This window comes from Fundulus heteroclitus, chromosome 20, assembly GCF_011125445.2.
Source record: "Fundulus heteroclitus isolate FHET01 chromosome 20, MU-UCD_Fhet_4.1, whole genome shotgun sequence".
Classification (NCBI taxonomy): Eukaryota; Metazoa; Chordata; class Actinopteri; order Cyprinodontiformes; family Fundulidae; genus Fundulus; species Fundulus heteroclitus.
This window is the reverse complement of record NC_046380.1, coordinates 17,052,435-17,065,960: the sequence shown is the minus strand read 5'-3', so window position 1 is coordinate 17,065,960 and position 13,526 is coordinate 17,052,435. Positions and strand designations below refer to the sequence as shown.

General features: G+C 42.3%; 1 protein-coding gene across 1 annotated transcript in view; it reads right to left on the bottom strand.

Moving 5' to 3' along the window:
• Positions 1–13,526, bottom strand: part of megf6b (multiple EGF-like-domains 6b) — an 82,692-nt gene that overhangs the window by 11,459 nt on the left and 57,707 nt on the right. Inside the window, exons 12-27 of the mRNA XM_012881374.3 lie at positions 13,329–13,451; positions 13,051–13,176; positions 11,232–11,402; positions 10,575–10,706; positions 10,331–10,459; positions 9,611–9,739; positions 9,314–9,448; positions 7,323–7,457; positions 7,115–7,240; positions 6,908–7,039; positions 6,454–6,582; positions 6,239–6,370; positions 4,877–5,005; positions 4,661–4,789; positions 2,611–2,739; positions 2,395–2,523 (exon numbers count right to left, since the gene is read on the bottom strand). Of these exons, the coding sequence (XP_012736828.2) occupies positions 2,395–2,523; positions 2,611–2,739; positions 4,661–4,789; positions 4,877–5,005; positions 6,239–6,370; positions 6,454–6,582; positions 6,908–7,039; positions 7,115–7,240; positions 7,323–7,457; positions 9,314–9,448; positions 9,611–9,739; positions 10,331–10,459; positions 10,575–10,706; positions 11,232–11,402; positions 13,051–13,176; positions 13,329–13,451 (2,115 nt within the window). The remainder of the gene's footprint in view (positions 1–2,394; positions 2,524–2,610; positions 2,740–4,660; positions 4,790–4,876; positions 5,006–6,238; positions 6,371–6,453; positions 6,583–6,907; positions 7,040–7,114; positions 7,241–7,322; positions 7,458–9,313; positions 9,449–9,610; positions 9,740–10,330; positions 10,460–10,574; positions 10,707–11,231; positions 11,403–13,050; positions 13,177–13,328; positions 13,452–13,526) is intronic.

Below are 13,526 nucleotides of genomic sequence, written 5' to 3'. Positions count from 1 at the left end.
GGGGGGGGGGGGGGGGGTTCCTGGCACAGCTCGGTGGGGAAAGGCTGTAACAGTCACAGAGGGAGAAGTAGCTAAAATATCATCAGCGGGTCAGCTCAGTAACACGCTCGCTGCCAGCAAATAACCGGACCTCAGGCAAAAATAAATGCGCTCATGCTGCAAATTAAAATCAGTATTTCTTGACCAAAGTAAAAAAACAAAAAAAGACAGAAAGAAAGAAACTAAAGTTAAAATTTTACTTCAGGGTAATGTTTTCCTTCTTCTTTATCCACCATTGTCATGACTTCAGCAGATCAGAATCCTTCAGGAGGATTAATTCTGGGTCTCAGATGTATCTTAAATTGCAGTATTATCCTTAAAACGAAGAAAATTAAGACGCCGCTATTAAAACACATTGAGAAAGTTGCCAGTAAATATTGCCTTTTGGTTAATAGCATCATGATCTAATGTGAGAAAGTTTCTCTGTCTTCTGAAACAAATAATCTCCCCCAAGCAGAAAATGCCTCTAGTGTGGGAAGAAAGCAGAGCTGCTGAGGAGAGGCACAAAAATGGCTGAATGGTTTTTGAGTTACAGGTTTTCATTTAATTAATTCCCTGCTTATTATGCCCTGCACTTCTTCTCACTACTGGTAGAAATGGATAAAAGGCATGAAAATAAACGAGTCTTTCATCACAAAAGCAGAAATTCTCACCAGAAAATTTAGAAAATCCAATATTTGATTGTACATTTGTTCAGAGGGGAAAATCCCACATTAACAAATTATTTTTTTTACCCTTAATTGCAGACCACAGTAATTGGCACCCCTACTAATACTTAGTACAACTCTGTTTTTGCCAATAAGACAGCCTCATGTCTCCTAAATCATTCCTCAGCATCGGGCTACAGAGTGAGGGATCTTTGATGGTTGCTCTTTAAGCAATCTCTTCATATTTAGGGCTAGGGTCATGGTCAGCAATCTTTTCAAGCCATTTTTGCCTTTGCTCCTCCTAAATACACTTTGCCTTAAAACTTACACGACTGTTTGAAAAAAAAATATTTATCAAGTTTTATTCCCTGATTTACTTTACTTGCCCAAACGTATTTGTTTTATGGTTAAAGAGCCAGGTTTTTCTATATTTAAGCTTTAGTACAAAGACAAAAAGAGTTTGCACAAGGAGGGAGTGAATATTTCTTGAATTAAACATTCATATTTAGGTAATAAAAGAAAAAAAAGCATTTTGACATGTCGCCTGATGACAAAAAAATGGATGACTTGAAATCAGATACTAGATCAACATTCATTGAAAACCTGCAGAGTTATTGGGAGCAACTCTGGATGTCGTGACCAGGAAGGTTGGTGGTGTTTTTTCTTTATTCAACCACATATTTTGGGTCATGGTCTTAATAAAATACCCAGTGAGGACACTTTCAGTCTCTTGGCAGAATCCACCAGAATGTTATCTGAGATGTCTTAAAATGTACGAGTTTATGATGCTGAAGAAGATTACCCACAGTCTCTGAAAGACAGAGAGACCCACAGCATCAAAGCTCCTCCACAAACTTACCAGCTTTTCCACATATTCAGTGAGTTTGTTTTGCGCCAAACTCACCAAGAGTGTTTTTCTTCTGACAAAAGCCCGCAGTTCGAGGTAAATTCATCGTTAGCATCTAGTAAACACTGTTTCCGTTTGTGATGGTAGGACAGAAAAGGCAATTTTCTATCACCTAGTTTTCAGGTGTTTGTTTTAGTAACTTTGTCTTTGCTTCTGTTATTAAACGTCCTCTCTGTGTGGCTGCAAGAAAAACTTGGGACTTATTTGTCACGTTGCCAGTTTTAAACGATTTAATTGTCGCTCTGACAGTAAATAAAGAAAAGTTAAGGCGAGCATACGCATCTATCTCACTCGTCTTTCCCAAAAACAGCTAAGAGAATTGGCCTTCTGTGTCTCGTCACATGTATAACCCCCAGGAAACAGGAAGCGAATTAGCAAATAAAATTCCCTAGTAAACTATAAATTTCAAAAATGTCTCATTATTGTTGTGATTGTTTGGGGTGGAAATAAATGTGTATCTTAATTGTTATTCCTAAACAAGACATTTCCCCCGTTAAATAAAAATCTTAAAATGAAAGGTGAGATTTTTCTGAATTTTTCAGTGGGACATCATGCTGCTATAATTAAAGATGCATCTGTTTTACACCTCTTTATCAGGAGTTTCAATCAATGTGGGGCGAGGGCATTTACTTTTTCTATAAACTTCGAATAAATTAGTTCACCTAAATCTAAACCTCCCCAGATTTTTACGTCACACCAGTGTTTCCAGTTTTCTGTGGTTACCTGCCTGAGTCGGGGATAGGTTATTTATAATCAAGTCTTATTTTTCTTTGCGCTTCAATGTGGTGAAGCGCTACCTACCCAGTTCACAGGCCGTACCCGTCCATCCAGCAGGACAGGCGCACTTCCCGTCCGTTCTGTTGCAGGTGGCTCCATTCTGGCACAAGCAGAGCTGCTGACAGTCTGCTCCATAAAAGCCAGCCGGGCATTCTGGGGAGGAAACAACCACAAACACTCTGGCGTGACCTCTTCCTCACCTGTATCATAGATGATGCGATACGATAGGCGCAAACCCACCTTCTGTGCAGTTGGGTCCGGTCCAGCCGGCCGTGCACGCACACTGCCCACCGGCCGGGTGGCAGATGCCGCCGTTACGACAGCCGCAGGTCCGGTTACATCCCGGTCCATAGAAACCAGCCGGGCACGCTGCCAGGAGACGGAGAAAACAATATCGTTACCTCCAGGTGAACTCTGACCATGAAAAGTAAAAATTCCACCATTTGGACAGGAATAAAAGGCCTCATCATGGGGCGCATCAAAACGGTACGTTCTCATGTGGGACTGGACTTTCCCAAATAGCTCAAACTTTGCTTTTTTTTTTTTTTTTGGCATCTCTTTTGGGCCAGAAAATATTCAGATTCAATTTAAGTTATTTCAGATTTTTCTCACAAGACTAACAGGTCCAAGTCACATCCAGTTATACAGAATATAATTCAGTTTATTAATTCCAATATAATCATTCAGGAAGCAAGGCCCTGTTAAAATGCTCGGTTTTTGGGATCAGTTCAACCCTTTTTCCACATATAATGTAACATTTATTCTGTACAAGTCAACTTATTAACAAATCTGTTCATAACCAGGTTGCACCAGTATAAAGACCCTTAAGCTAACACCTTGCTGAAACACTTTTTGATTTAATCAGCATGCCGCCTTTTTGCCTTGCAGAACATCTCCACGTCTTTCAGACTGTGAGGAAAAACGAGTTCTCCTCCCATTTACCTCAGCTCCAGCTGGCCTGCTGTAACCCAAAGCCTGATGCTGCCACCACCATGTTTCATTGTAGAGACCGTCCTCTTTTGGTGATGCACCGTGTTGTTTTTGTATAGCTGATGAAACGATGGCTCAAAAGCTCATGTTTGGTTTAAACAGACCATAACACATTGTTCCAAAAAGTAATTTCTTGCCAGGCCTGGATGTTTTTTTCTGTCCTACAATCTTACTGTTTAATTTATATCTGGGGGACAAACTTTTCAGTACATGGGCCAAAATTGTCAAGTCAAGTTGGGGGCCAAAAAATGAACACAATCTTTTTAAACCAAAACAATTATGTAAAATGTTTTACCTGTTCTACAAAACATGATCATTTTAAATAAATGACTTAGTCAGATTTCTTGTAGAAAATTAAAGTAAATTATTGTAGATCCAATGAAAGTCATCGGTTTTGTTTCTTCTCCTGACTGATACATTTGTAAAATTAGGTCCTCTCTACAGTGTTGTAGTACTCAAGTTCGAGTCATTAGCTAAATTTAGAGACTCGTGACTTGACTTGGACTTGAGCACTGATGACTCAAACTTGGACTCTGACTCCTACATTCAGATCATTCTGACTCGGAAATTGAGAAAAAGACTTGACCTTTTTTATATATCATTAGGCTATAATTTTAATATGTCATAATTTTAATATGTCGTGCCCCGCCGCGGCACGAACTTGGATCAATAGTGACTCGACTCGGACTTGATTCGGATGAGTAGTGGACTTGACTCGGACTCGACTCGGATTTTTTTTTAATGACTTGGACTTGAGTCGGACTTGAACACTGGAGACTCGAACCTGGACTCGGACTCGAGGCATTGTGACTTGACTACAACACTGCCTCTCTACAAACTGTGGCTTTAGCTAAAGGATGTAAATGTGTAAATGTTAAAATAATTCTACTAGGACAGCTGAGTTTTATTTCAGGTTAATCAAATTCACTACCTGCTGAAAATGAATCAAAAGTTGATTTAACCAAAAGTTTAAGGGTGTGCAGAACTATGCAGGAAGGTAGGCTTTCCTATAAAAAAAATTTGGTTTCATGTCAGTTATATAGGACATGTCAGCATATGTGGGAAAGTTTGGAAATTATTTAACAAGGTCTCCTTTTTTAACAACACAACACCTGGAATTTTAACAGATGCATAAAGTAGACCAGCTGAGTGATTGAGTCATCGACTTTGCGCTACTTCCTTATGCCGACAAAGCATGTGGAGCCAGTGGAGAGGAACAACTCCCTTTTATGAGGAAGAGACGTGAAGAGCTCAGATATAACGTCTGAGGGTTCATCTTGTCACAGAACCCGTCACTCACTGAAGTTGCAGAAGGGGCCGATCCAGCCTGTGGGGCAGGAGCAAACGCCGCTGACGTGATCGCAGCTGCCACCGTTCTGACAGGAACATTTCTCCTGGCAGTCCAGGCCGTAGAAACCCTGAGGACACGCTGAAATTCACACACAGACACATCTCATTACAGAACCGCGTCTTACTGCAAACTCCACCGGCTTCTCCATCGAGGGGCGTCTCTTACGCTTTTCACAGAAGGTGCCCGTCCATCCCACCTGGCAGGTGCACGCCCCACTCACATGGTCACACAGCGCCTCGTTCTCACACTGACAGCGACGGCCACAAGCCAGACCAAACATACCTGCAGGGCACTCTGGGATTAAATCACACACAAGAAGACAGCCATGAAACCAAACTAACGTTAAAACGCAATAAACACGTGAAGTGGACCTTTGTGATGTTTATCACTATTGCCCTCTAGTGGACACTTATATTATTACAGTTTAGGGCTGAAGGAACCACAGAAAATCTCATTATTTCTCCTTAACACACACACACACACACACACACCATCACTGTCTATACAAAGCAGAACAGCAGCGTGATTATGCATTAGGCAAAATCTGGTCAAAATAAGCAGAGAAATAAAGCTAGAGTCTAGAAATGGATACAACCCTACTCTGAGTTCAGAGAATAAAACATGATAGTAATATTAGTTTATTGATCTAAGTTTTATCTGCTTGTGGTGGATTCTGTAGCAGTCTGTTGCCTTGAGTTTAACAAAATACAAAAAAAATATAATTACTGCCTACAATATACAGATCTAGCTGTGTTCTATCTGACTACATGGTAAATGTGGCAATTATTAGCTATATGCTTGAAGTTGGAACAATCCAGGGTTCTTACTTTGTTCTTTTGTTTTAGTACTTTGATCAGAAAGTTTCACCAGTAAGTTGTCCGGCAGAGGATTATTTCTATCCTCTTATAATAATCCTTAAAACGGGTAACTTTATCTGTAATGTCTTTTGTTTGCCTGCTTTGCTTGTCTACCTTTGTAAATATGGAGTCAGAAAAATATTAGTAAAGATAGACAGATAATTTATCTTTGCCTGGGCAGACCAGGGGTTTCCGAAGTCTGGTGCGGGACTTTGATGCACCACGTAAAAGGTACTTAGATGATACAATATATGTAATTAATCTTAAAAAGATAGCTAACTGACTGAATCGCTTTGGATGCATTGAAGCAGTGAAAAAGCTCTACATATCACTCAGATTCCTTCAATTGCCTTTTAGAGACTCGTTTCCTTTGACTAGCCTATATGGGTATATCTTGTTTTGTAGTTACTTTCTAACTTTCTGTTGTATTTCCAATTTTTCCTCATTCTCTATTTGTTTTATTGTCTGTTTAAATTATGAAGCCCTTTGATTAAAATACGCTATAAAAAGCCATTTGCCATTGGTAATAGTTTTTTCTTTTACATTAATGACCCACTTTCTGTCAATCTATCACATGAAAACCTGATCATTTAAACAAAAAAACGTCTGAGTGCAACATGACCACATGTGAAAACGTGTGTGAATCCTATTAGATGACCCTAATGCTCACTCTGATGACAGCCTGGTCCGGTGAAACCTGCTGCACAGCTGCACCGGCCCGTCACGGCGTCGCAGCTGCCGTCTCCGTTTCCGCAGTCGCAGCTTTCTGTGCAGTCGGCTCCCCACCGCCCTGCGGCGCACGCTGCAACACCCAACGCGAGAGTTTCGCTGTCGTCAAAAAAGAGTCTTTAAGTGTTCCCAGCTTGGCTCTTTGGGTGTCTTTACCTTTTCTGCAGCTGGGTCCCGTCCATCCAGGAGCGCAGGTACAACGTCCAGTCACCGGGTCACAGCGTGCGTTGTTCTCGCAGGCACATCTCCTCTGGCATCCCGGACCAAAACGTCCGCTCAGGCATGCTGCACAGGGGGAAAAAACATATCCCAAACACGAAAATTAATCTGGGGTAACCAACTCCAGATGACTGCATGTCAAGCACCGAGTTCCCATGACAGTTTCTGCACTGCGAAGGTGGCTTAAAGAGCCAGCTGGTGGAAAAACACTCTCCGTCTGATGGATTTTTAGCTAAAGACCTTAGAGAAAAACTGCCTCATCAGTCTTCCAGGCGACTTCATTTCACATCCAAACGGCGCCACCTCAGTACTCCACGCCGCTGCCGTCCTTCTCATCTGGTGGACCGATTAATGCATGTTGCCAAAAAATGCCCGCTGCCGCGTTACTCACAGTTTTGGCACAGTCTTCCAACGCGTCCAGGCGGGCAGCTACAGGACCCGTTGTGTTTGTCACAAACGCCCCCGTTCTCACAAGCGGGGCAGGTCTCCTCGCAGCCGGGACCCCACGACCCCTCCGGACACGCTGTGAAGGAGGGGCCGTTATCGATGAACAGCGACCTGGTGATGCACAACTTAAACGCGCTGCATGCTCACTCACGGTTATCACACCGCTGTCCGTACGTCCCAGCCGGACAGCGGCATCGTCCCGTCTCTCTGTCGCACGGTGCACCTGTGCAGTTGCATGTCTGGACGCAGCCGGGTCCGAACAGTCCCTCTGGGCACGCTGACACACAGTAGACACGCGTAGGTTGGACTTCTTCTAAATGTGGGCTGAGATATAAACCTAGCCCCTTACATCTGCTTACCTTGCTCACATTTGTGCCCGTGACGGCCAGCGGGGCATTTTCGTCGGCAGTCTCCAGTCACGGGATCGCAGGACGCCCCAGACGGACAGGAGCACTTCTGCTCACAGCCATGTCCAAAAGTACCGGGTTTACATTCTAGAGACAAAACCAGACCTGCTTCATAACTTAGACTTAGACTTAGACAACTTTATTTGTCATTTTGTATGCACAGAGTGCATACAGAACGAAATTTCGTTACGTACAGCTTGTAAATTGCAGTAAAATTGGGTTACAGTATAGGGTGCAGCAGTGATTCAAAAGTAAACAATTTAAATGTAGACAATGCAGGAGGAGTCACAGTGTACAGGTGAGTATTTTTAAAACCATTTGTATGTGCAGAATTGATTGTGCAGAGGGTATTTGTGCAAGAACACAGTTTGTAAATTACAGTAAATTTAAATTACAGTGTGAGGTGCAGCAATGATTTAAAAGTAAACAATTGAAGTGTAAACAATACAGGAGAAAGTCACAGTGTACAGGTGAGTAACGAGTGAAACAATGTTGGAAATGACCCTCCTCTTTTTGTCTGGATTATACACACAGGCCATTTTATTAGGGACACCTTTTAGGATCGGTCACGCTTAGGCCCGTTCCAAACTAGGAATGAGAAGGTGGAAAGTGTCTCTTTTCTTATTGAAGTGATAAAAACAGGAATCTACAAACGTGCCAAGAGACTCTCACACTCGACTGTTTTGGTGTTGATGTTTCAATATAAACTAAAGCCCTATAATAATTTCTTTATTACATACAAAGGCTTTGTTTGTGAAATCCACCAAGTTTATGCAAAACATCAACCTTTGAGTTTTTTTAATACTTGTGTGATTCACCCTGGAATACAGGCCATGAACTTCTGGGCCAAATGCCGCCCGATAGTGACCCGTTCGAGCAGTGCTTGAAGTCTGTCAGAGCAGTAGACGGTTTTTCCTCCTCGATGTTGTCAAAGATCAGTCAAAGGGTTCTCACTGGGATCTGGATCTGAGACGTTTTCTGGCCAAGGACCAAAAATGTTAATGTTTTGATCCCTGAGATACTTCATTGTTGCTTTTGCCTAGTGTTTGCTGCTCCATTGTGCTGGAGAAAAACATTTTTTTATCACCATCCTGCTCCTGGATCATTGGTTATAATAGTGAACGTGTCTGACAACAGGCCAGGCTGCACACTGTAGTCCTCCTTGAGAGCAGGCGAGAGTCCAAGAGTCTCTGCTTCCTTCCTGAACAAGCTCTTCACTGGTGCCATCGGTATTCGAACAATTGCTGCCGTTTCTGGACTTTCTTATGTTTTCCTGAGCCTCTCAGCAGTTCTTTATGAATCAGTTGATTTTGGTACAATTACAATTCATGGAAAGTAACGATGAGTAAGTTTTCTTGGGGGTAACCACAGTTTAAAAAACGTATAATTTGTTCAGTCACTGCAAAATCGTCCTTTCGCACACCTGGAATCAAGTCTGATTTAGATTAATACTAAATAAAACTCAGTTAATCGTCCATTTATGTTTGGCTTTTATTTGAAAAGGAGTCGGTGTATTTTAAAGAGCTGCACACCTTCTACCTTAAAATTAAAGCTGAGGCTGCACTTCATGCACTAATTCCCTATATGTCTGTAATCTGAATACGCTCCAGTAAACGTTTGACACATCAAAGCCTTTCTCAGCGTATAAATATATAGGGACCTAACTGTATTTGTTCATTTAACACATGGAATCTAAAAATAAATACAGAATTTAACCAGTAATCATATGTTTGCAAACAGCATCCATGTGAACATCTGACGGCGACGGTGAAGAAGAACAATTTTGTCAAGTGGTTCATCTTCTGGTATTTTTCTTCCATCTTTGTTATATCTGTCATGTAATCATGAATTTCTAGGTAATTTCCCCCCCAAATAAGTAATTATGCTTAAAGTAAAAACTGACAGCATCTGCCACAGCCTGCACATTTCTCCTGAAGTCTCACCCTCCTTGCAGCTGCTGCCCTGGTAACCCGCTTTGCAGACGCAGGTGCCGTGGTAGCGGTGGCATTCCTTCGTGTTTTTCTGCTCACACCGACACTCCTGAGAGCAGCCAGCTCCGAAAGTCCACTTCGGACACGCTGGAGATGAAAATTGAGAAAAAAAAAGTTTACATTTGAAGTGGTCGATTTTGTGTCTCAGGGCACAGAAAGGTTACTTTTTAGTTTGATCTAGAAACGCGTGGCTCATAAACTTAGAATTTCAGAGTAAAGGGTGAGACGTTGGTATTTTATGAGACTTACGGAGGTGACAGAAGCGGCCATAGAGTCCTGGATCACACAGACAGGCTCCGTAGGTCCGGTGGCAGCGGCCATTGTTGGCACAGTTGCACTTCTTGTTGCACAGCTTCCCATAGAAACCTTTAGGACAGCCTGGAGACAGAGGAAACCTTTTATAATAAAGGTTTTCACTTGTCCCCTTAAAACCACAAACTTCAATGTGCTTTATTAGGATTTAGCGTGTAGGAAAACGACTTTAAATATGCAGTCAGAGATATGATGAAAGATCCTAAGCACATTCAGGTGTTATACTGGCCCACTCGTCAGAGTACAAACCTAAATCCAATTACAATTCTATGGCACATTTTTTAAATTTGATGCTCTCCAACCAATCAGACTGAGCTCGAGTTATTTTTAAGTGAAGAATGTGCAAAAACGTTGAAATCCCCCTTATAGACGTTCAGCTGTGGCTGCAGTGAATGGAGATTCTACAAAAGTTTGACTCAAGAGGACGAATTACAAATAAATGCCACAAATTTTAGATTTCCATACCTGCTACTTTGTGTCGGTCACATAAAATCCCCCCAAAAAACCCAATGAATTTTGTGGTTGTAACGTGTCCTAATGTGAAAAATTTCCTTTTACAAGGCAGTGCATTCAAAATAACTTTATCATGTTTTTAGCACTTTAAAAAAGAAAGTGAAAAGCAAAACAACTGCTGCGTGAAACATGGCGGTTTCTCACCGTCCTGACACAGGTCTCCGGTCACACCAGGAGGGCAGCGGCATCTTCCGCTGACCGGATCACAGCTGGCACCGTTTTTACACTTACAGGCCAGGGAGCAGTTCTTTCCAAAATACCCCAGAGGACAGGCTGTGGGAATGAAATTTCCAAACAGTTTAGATGACTTGTAACCGGGTCGGTTTGTAATCTCAGTGACGCACAGGTGTGTCCGTGCGCGGGGACCGTGTCTCTGGTACGTCCTCACTCTGATTGCAGATGATTCCCGTCCATCCGTCTGGGCAATCACAGCCGTTTCCCCACACATTGCATGTCCCCCCATTAGTGCAGTCGTCACAGCTCAGACTGCAGTCGCTGCCGAAGGTGTCATCCAGACACACTGAAAGCAACGGGATAATTACAATTAGCTGCAATCACGACCAGTCAAGCAGACGCACTATTCTGTGTCGGCTTATTTTGGACTTTTCCTCACATGTAACTGTTGGTTGGGCATATTTTTTTAAACTTTCTTCAACTCCAACCCTTGTTTATTTAACTCTTGTCTATTTAAATAGACAAGAACTCCAGAGACTGTAACTTTACACTATGTCATACACAGAAATATGTGTCCCTTGTTTTCAGTATCAATTGCATCGTTGGTCAAAATGTCCATCTAGTGCATTAGAAAAAGATCTGTGGCTCCCTGCTTTAATCAGCTGCTGTGCCAGATAAGCCAAAACATCTCTGCCTGGGAAACTGTGATAGTTTCCTGGTACGTATGAACAATCTGGAAGCACAAAGCGAGATAATTAACCCTCTCCGTGTGGTCTTCTTCTGAATGAGTCTCACAGAAGCCTGCTAATCAGATGCAGTTTTTTTCCTGCTAACGATAACGAGTTAATAATGGTAGGGAAGGGAAACTCACCGAATTTCTCAGCCAGGCTGCTTTCAGCCCTCAGCTCCCCGTCGTCATCCTCGTAGTCATCGTAGCGCTCCAGGGGAGGGTCGTAATCCCGGAGTAAGGTGAGCTGGGGGCGAATGAGGGGAAGCTCAATGGCGCCCCCACTGGAGAGGGCTTCAATTGCACCCTCAAGAGCTGCAATCGAGCAAAGAACAATTTCCAGAGATGTGTCATTTGTTGCATGGATGCAACATATGGACTCATAATGCAAATCACAGTAATTGACATAGAAATAACTTAAAAGATAACTTATTTTCATACAACGTTATGGATGACTAGTAATCTGCATATTCCGTCACACGGCCAAGCTACGAGCGACATTTGAATAGGCTTACACTAAAATGACACTCTGAGTTTGATACGACATTTTTAACAAGAAAAAAACATTTTAAAAGGAAAGCATAAAGTTAAGGTGGATCAAAAAGTCTCCAACTCTTAAAGGTGCATAGACATGTTACTTGACTTTTTTGTCAGTAGCTCATTCTGGTTACATACAAAGTTTTTATGAAAGATTATCATTTCCTGATGGCGTATTAGTTGTTATTTTGGTGTTTTATGCTTTGTTTTTGCTCAATTTGTTAGGAAATTAGGTATTTCGTGTTTATTTTTAATATCAGAGGAAGTATAACACTGCACATGCGCAGCAGAGGATAAAACAAAGAAACTGACTGCAACTTTCTTTAAAAATCTAAAGTGATAAAATAAGTCAAGCTTTTGCTGCATCCTGATTCTGTTGTTACTGCACACGATGCACCGGTACAACAGAAAGCAAAGGGAACCCGCGCCTTAATGCATTGACTCTGACTTTTAACTTCATACAGGTGAGTATAGCCAAAGTAACAGCGGAGACATAGACTCTAACTTAGACAAGAAACTCCGCTCCTCAGGGGGATCGCGTGAAAGAATCTCCCAAATACAAACTGGTCTTATTTCTTTCTTCTGAAGTCTTCTGCTCATAAACTTGTAAGACCGTTTGCTCATTGCGGCTCTTTTCAAAGTGTACGGTGAGAGAAGCGGAGCTAAGATTAACAACTGAAACCAAAGCTCACTGGATACATAAACACTAGAAGTGCACAGTCTGCACGAGGAAACTAGCAAGCAACGAGGACGCACATTGGCATCAGGTGAGCGCGTCACAATGATTGACATGTGGGACATCCAAAAGATACGGTGACCCACCGCAACTTGAAGCTGAAAACAGATTGTCTACACTGCAAAAATAGAACTAAAAATAAGAATTTTTTTCTTCAAATGAGAGTATGTGTCCTTGATTTGAGCAGGTAAATAAGATTATCTGCCAATGTAATGAGCATTTTTACCCCTAAAATAAAATAATTAGATATCCTGCACTTGAAATAAGATGGAGAGGAATTGTTCCTATTTTAAGTGCAAAAATCTTATTCTGCTGGCCAATAATCTTATTTATCTGCTCAAATCAAGGAAACACGCTCTCATTTCAAGAAAAAAAGTCTTATTTTAGTTCTATTTTTGCAGTGTACTATACCTTTAATGAGTTGTTTTGCAGTCAAAACTTCAGAGGGAAGGGGGGGGGGGATTAAAGACGGTAATGTGGAAAAGAACAGATTGTAAATGCTACAGGTTGCAATAGTCCATATGCCAATTAAAGGATGATTTCATGGTTGTTTTTTAACATGTGTTGCATATAAAATCCAACCACGAATTGAGAATTTGTGTTGGTGATTTTAGTTCAGAGCAGCTGACGGTGAACTGACTCAGCTTTAGCCTGTGAGAGCTGAACTTGCGGAGCACCGCTGATACTCACGGATGCAGGAGCGCCTGTCCTCGTTCAGTCGGAAACCCCGTCGACAGAAGCACTGGAAGGAGCCGGCAGTGTTCTGGCATGTGTGATCACAGCCGCCGTTAGCGGCCGCCGCACACTCATCTACATCTGAACAATGCAGACACACCTAAAGGTCAACAGATCTCGTCACATCATCAGGGAAAGTTAGTAAAACTTGACTGCAGCGATGTGCGACAAACCCACAGAATCTGGAAGAGCGTAGGTGAGTCAGCCGTGTTTTACCTGCGGGTTAAACATACCGTCACAGCTACATCCATCCCCACTGAGTCTGTGTCCTGCTGAGCAGTAGCATTCGTAGCCGCCGGGGTAGTTGGTGCAGTCCTGCTCACAACAGGAGCTCTGCTCTCCACACTCGTCGACATCTGCCAAACACAACAAGCAGGAGGACAAAAACCGAAGGTCCAGCTTAGCCATTCGCTCCACTCCTTACTGACATA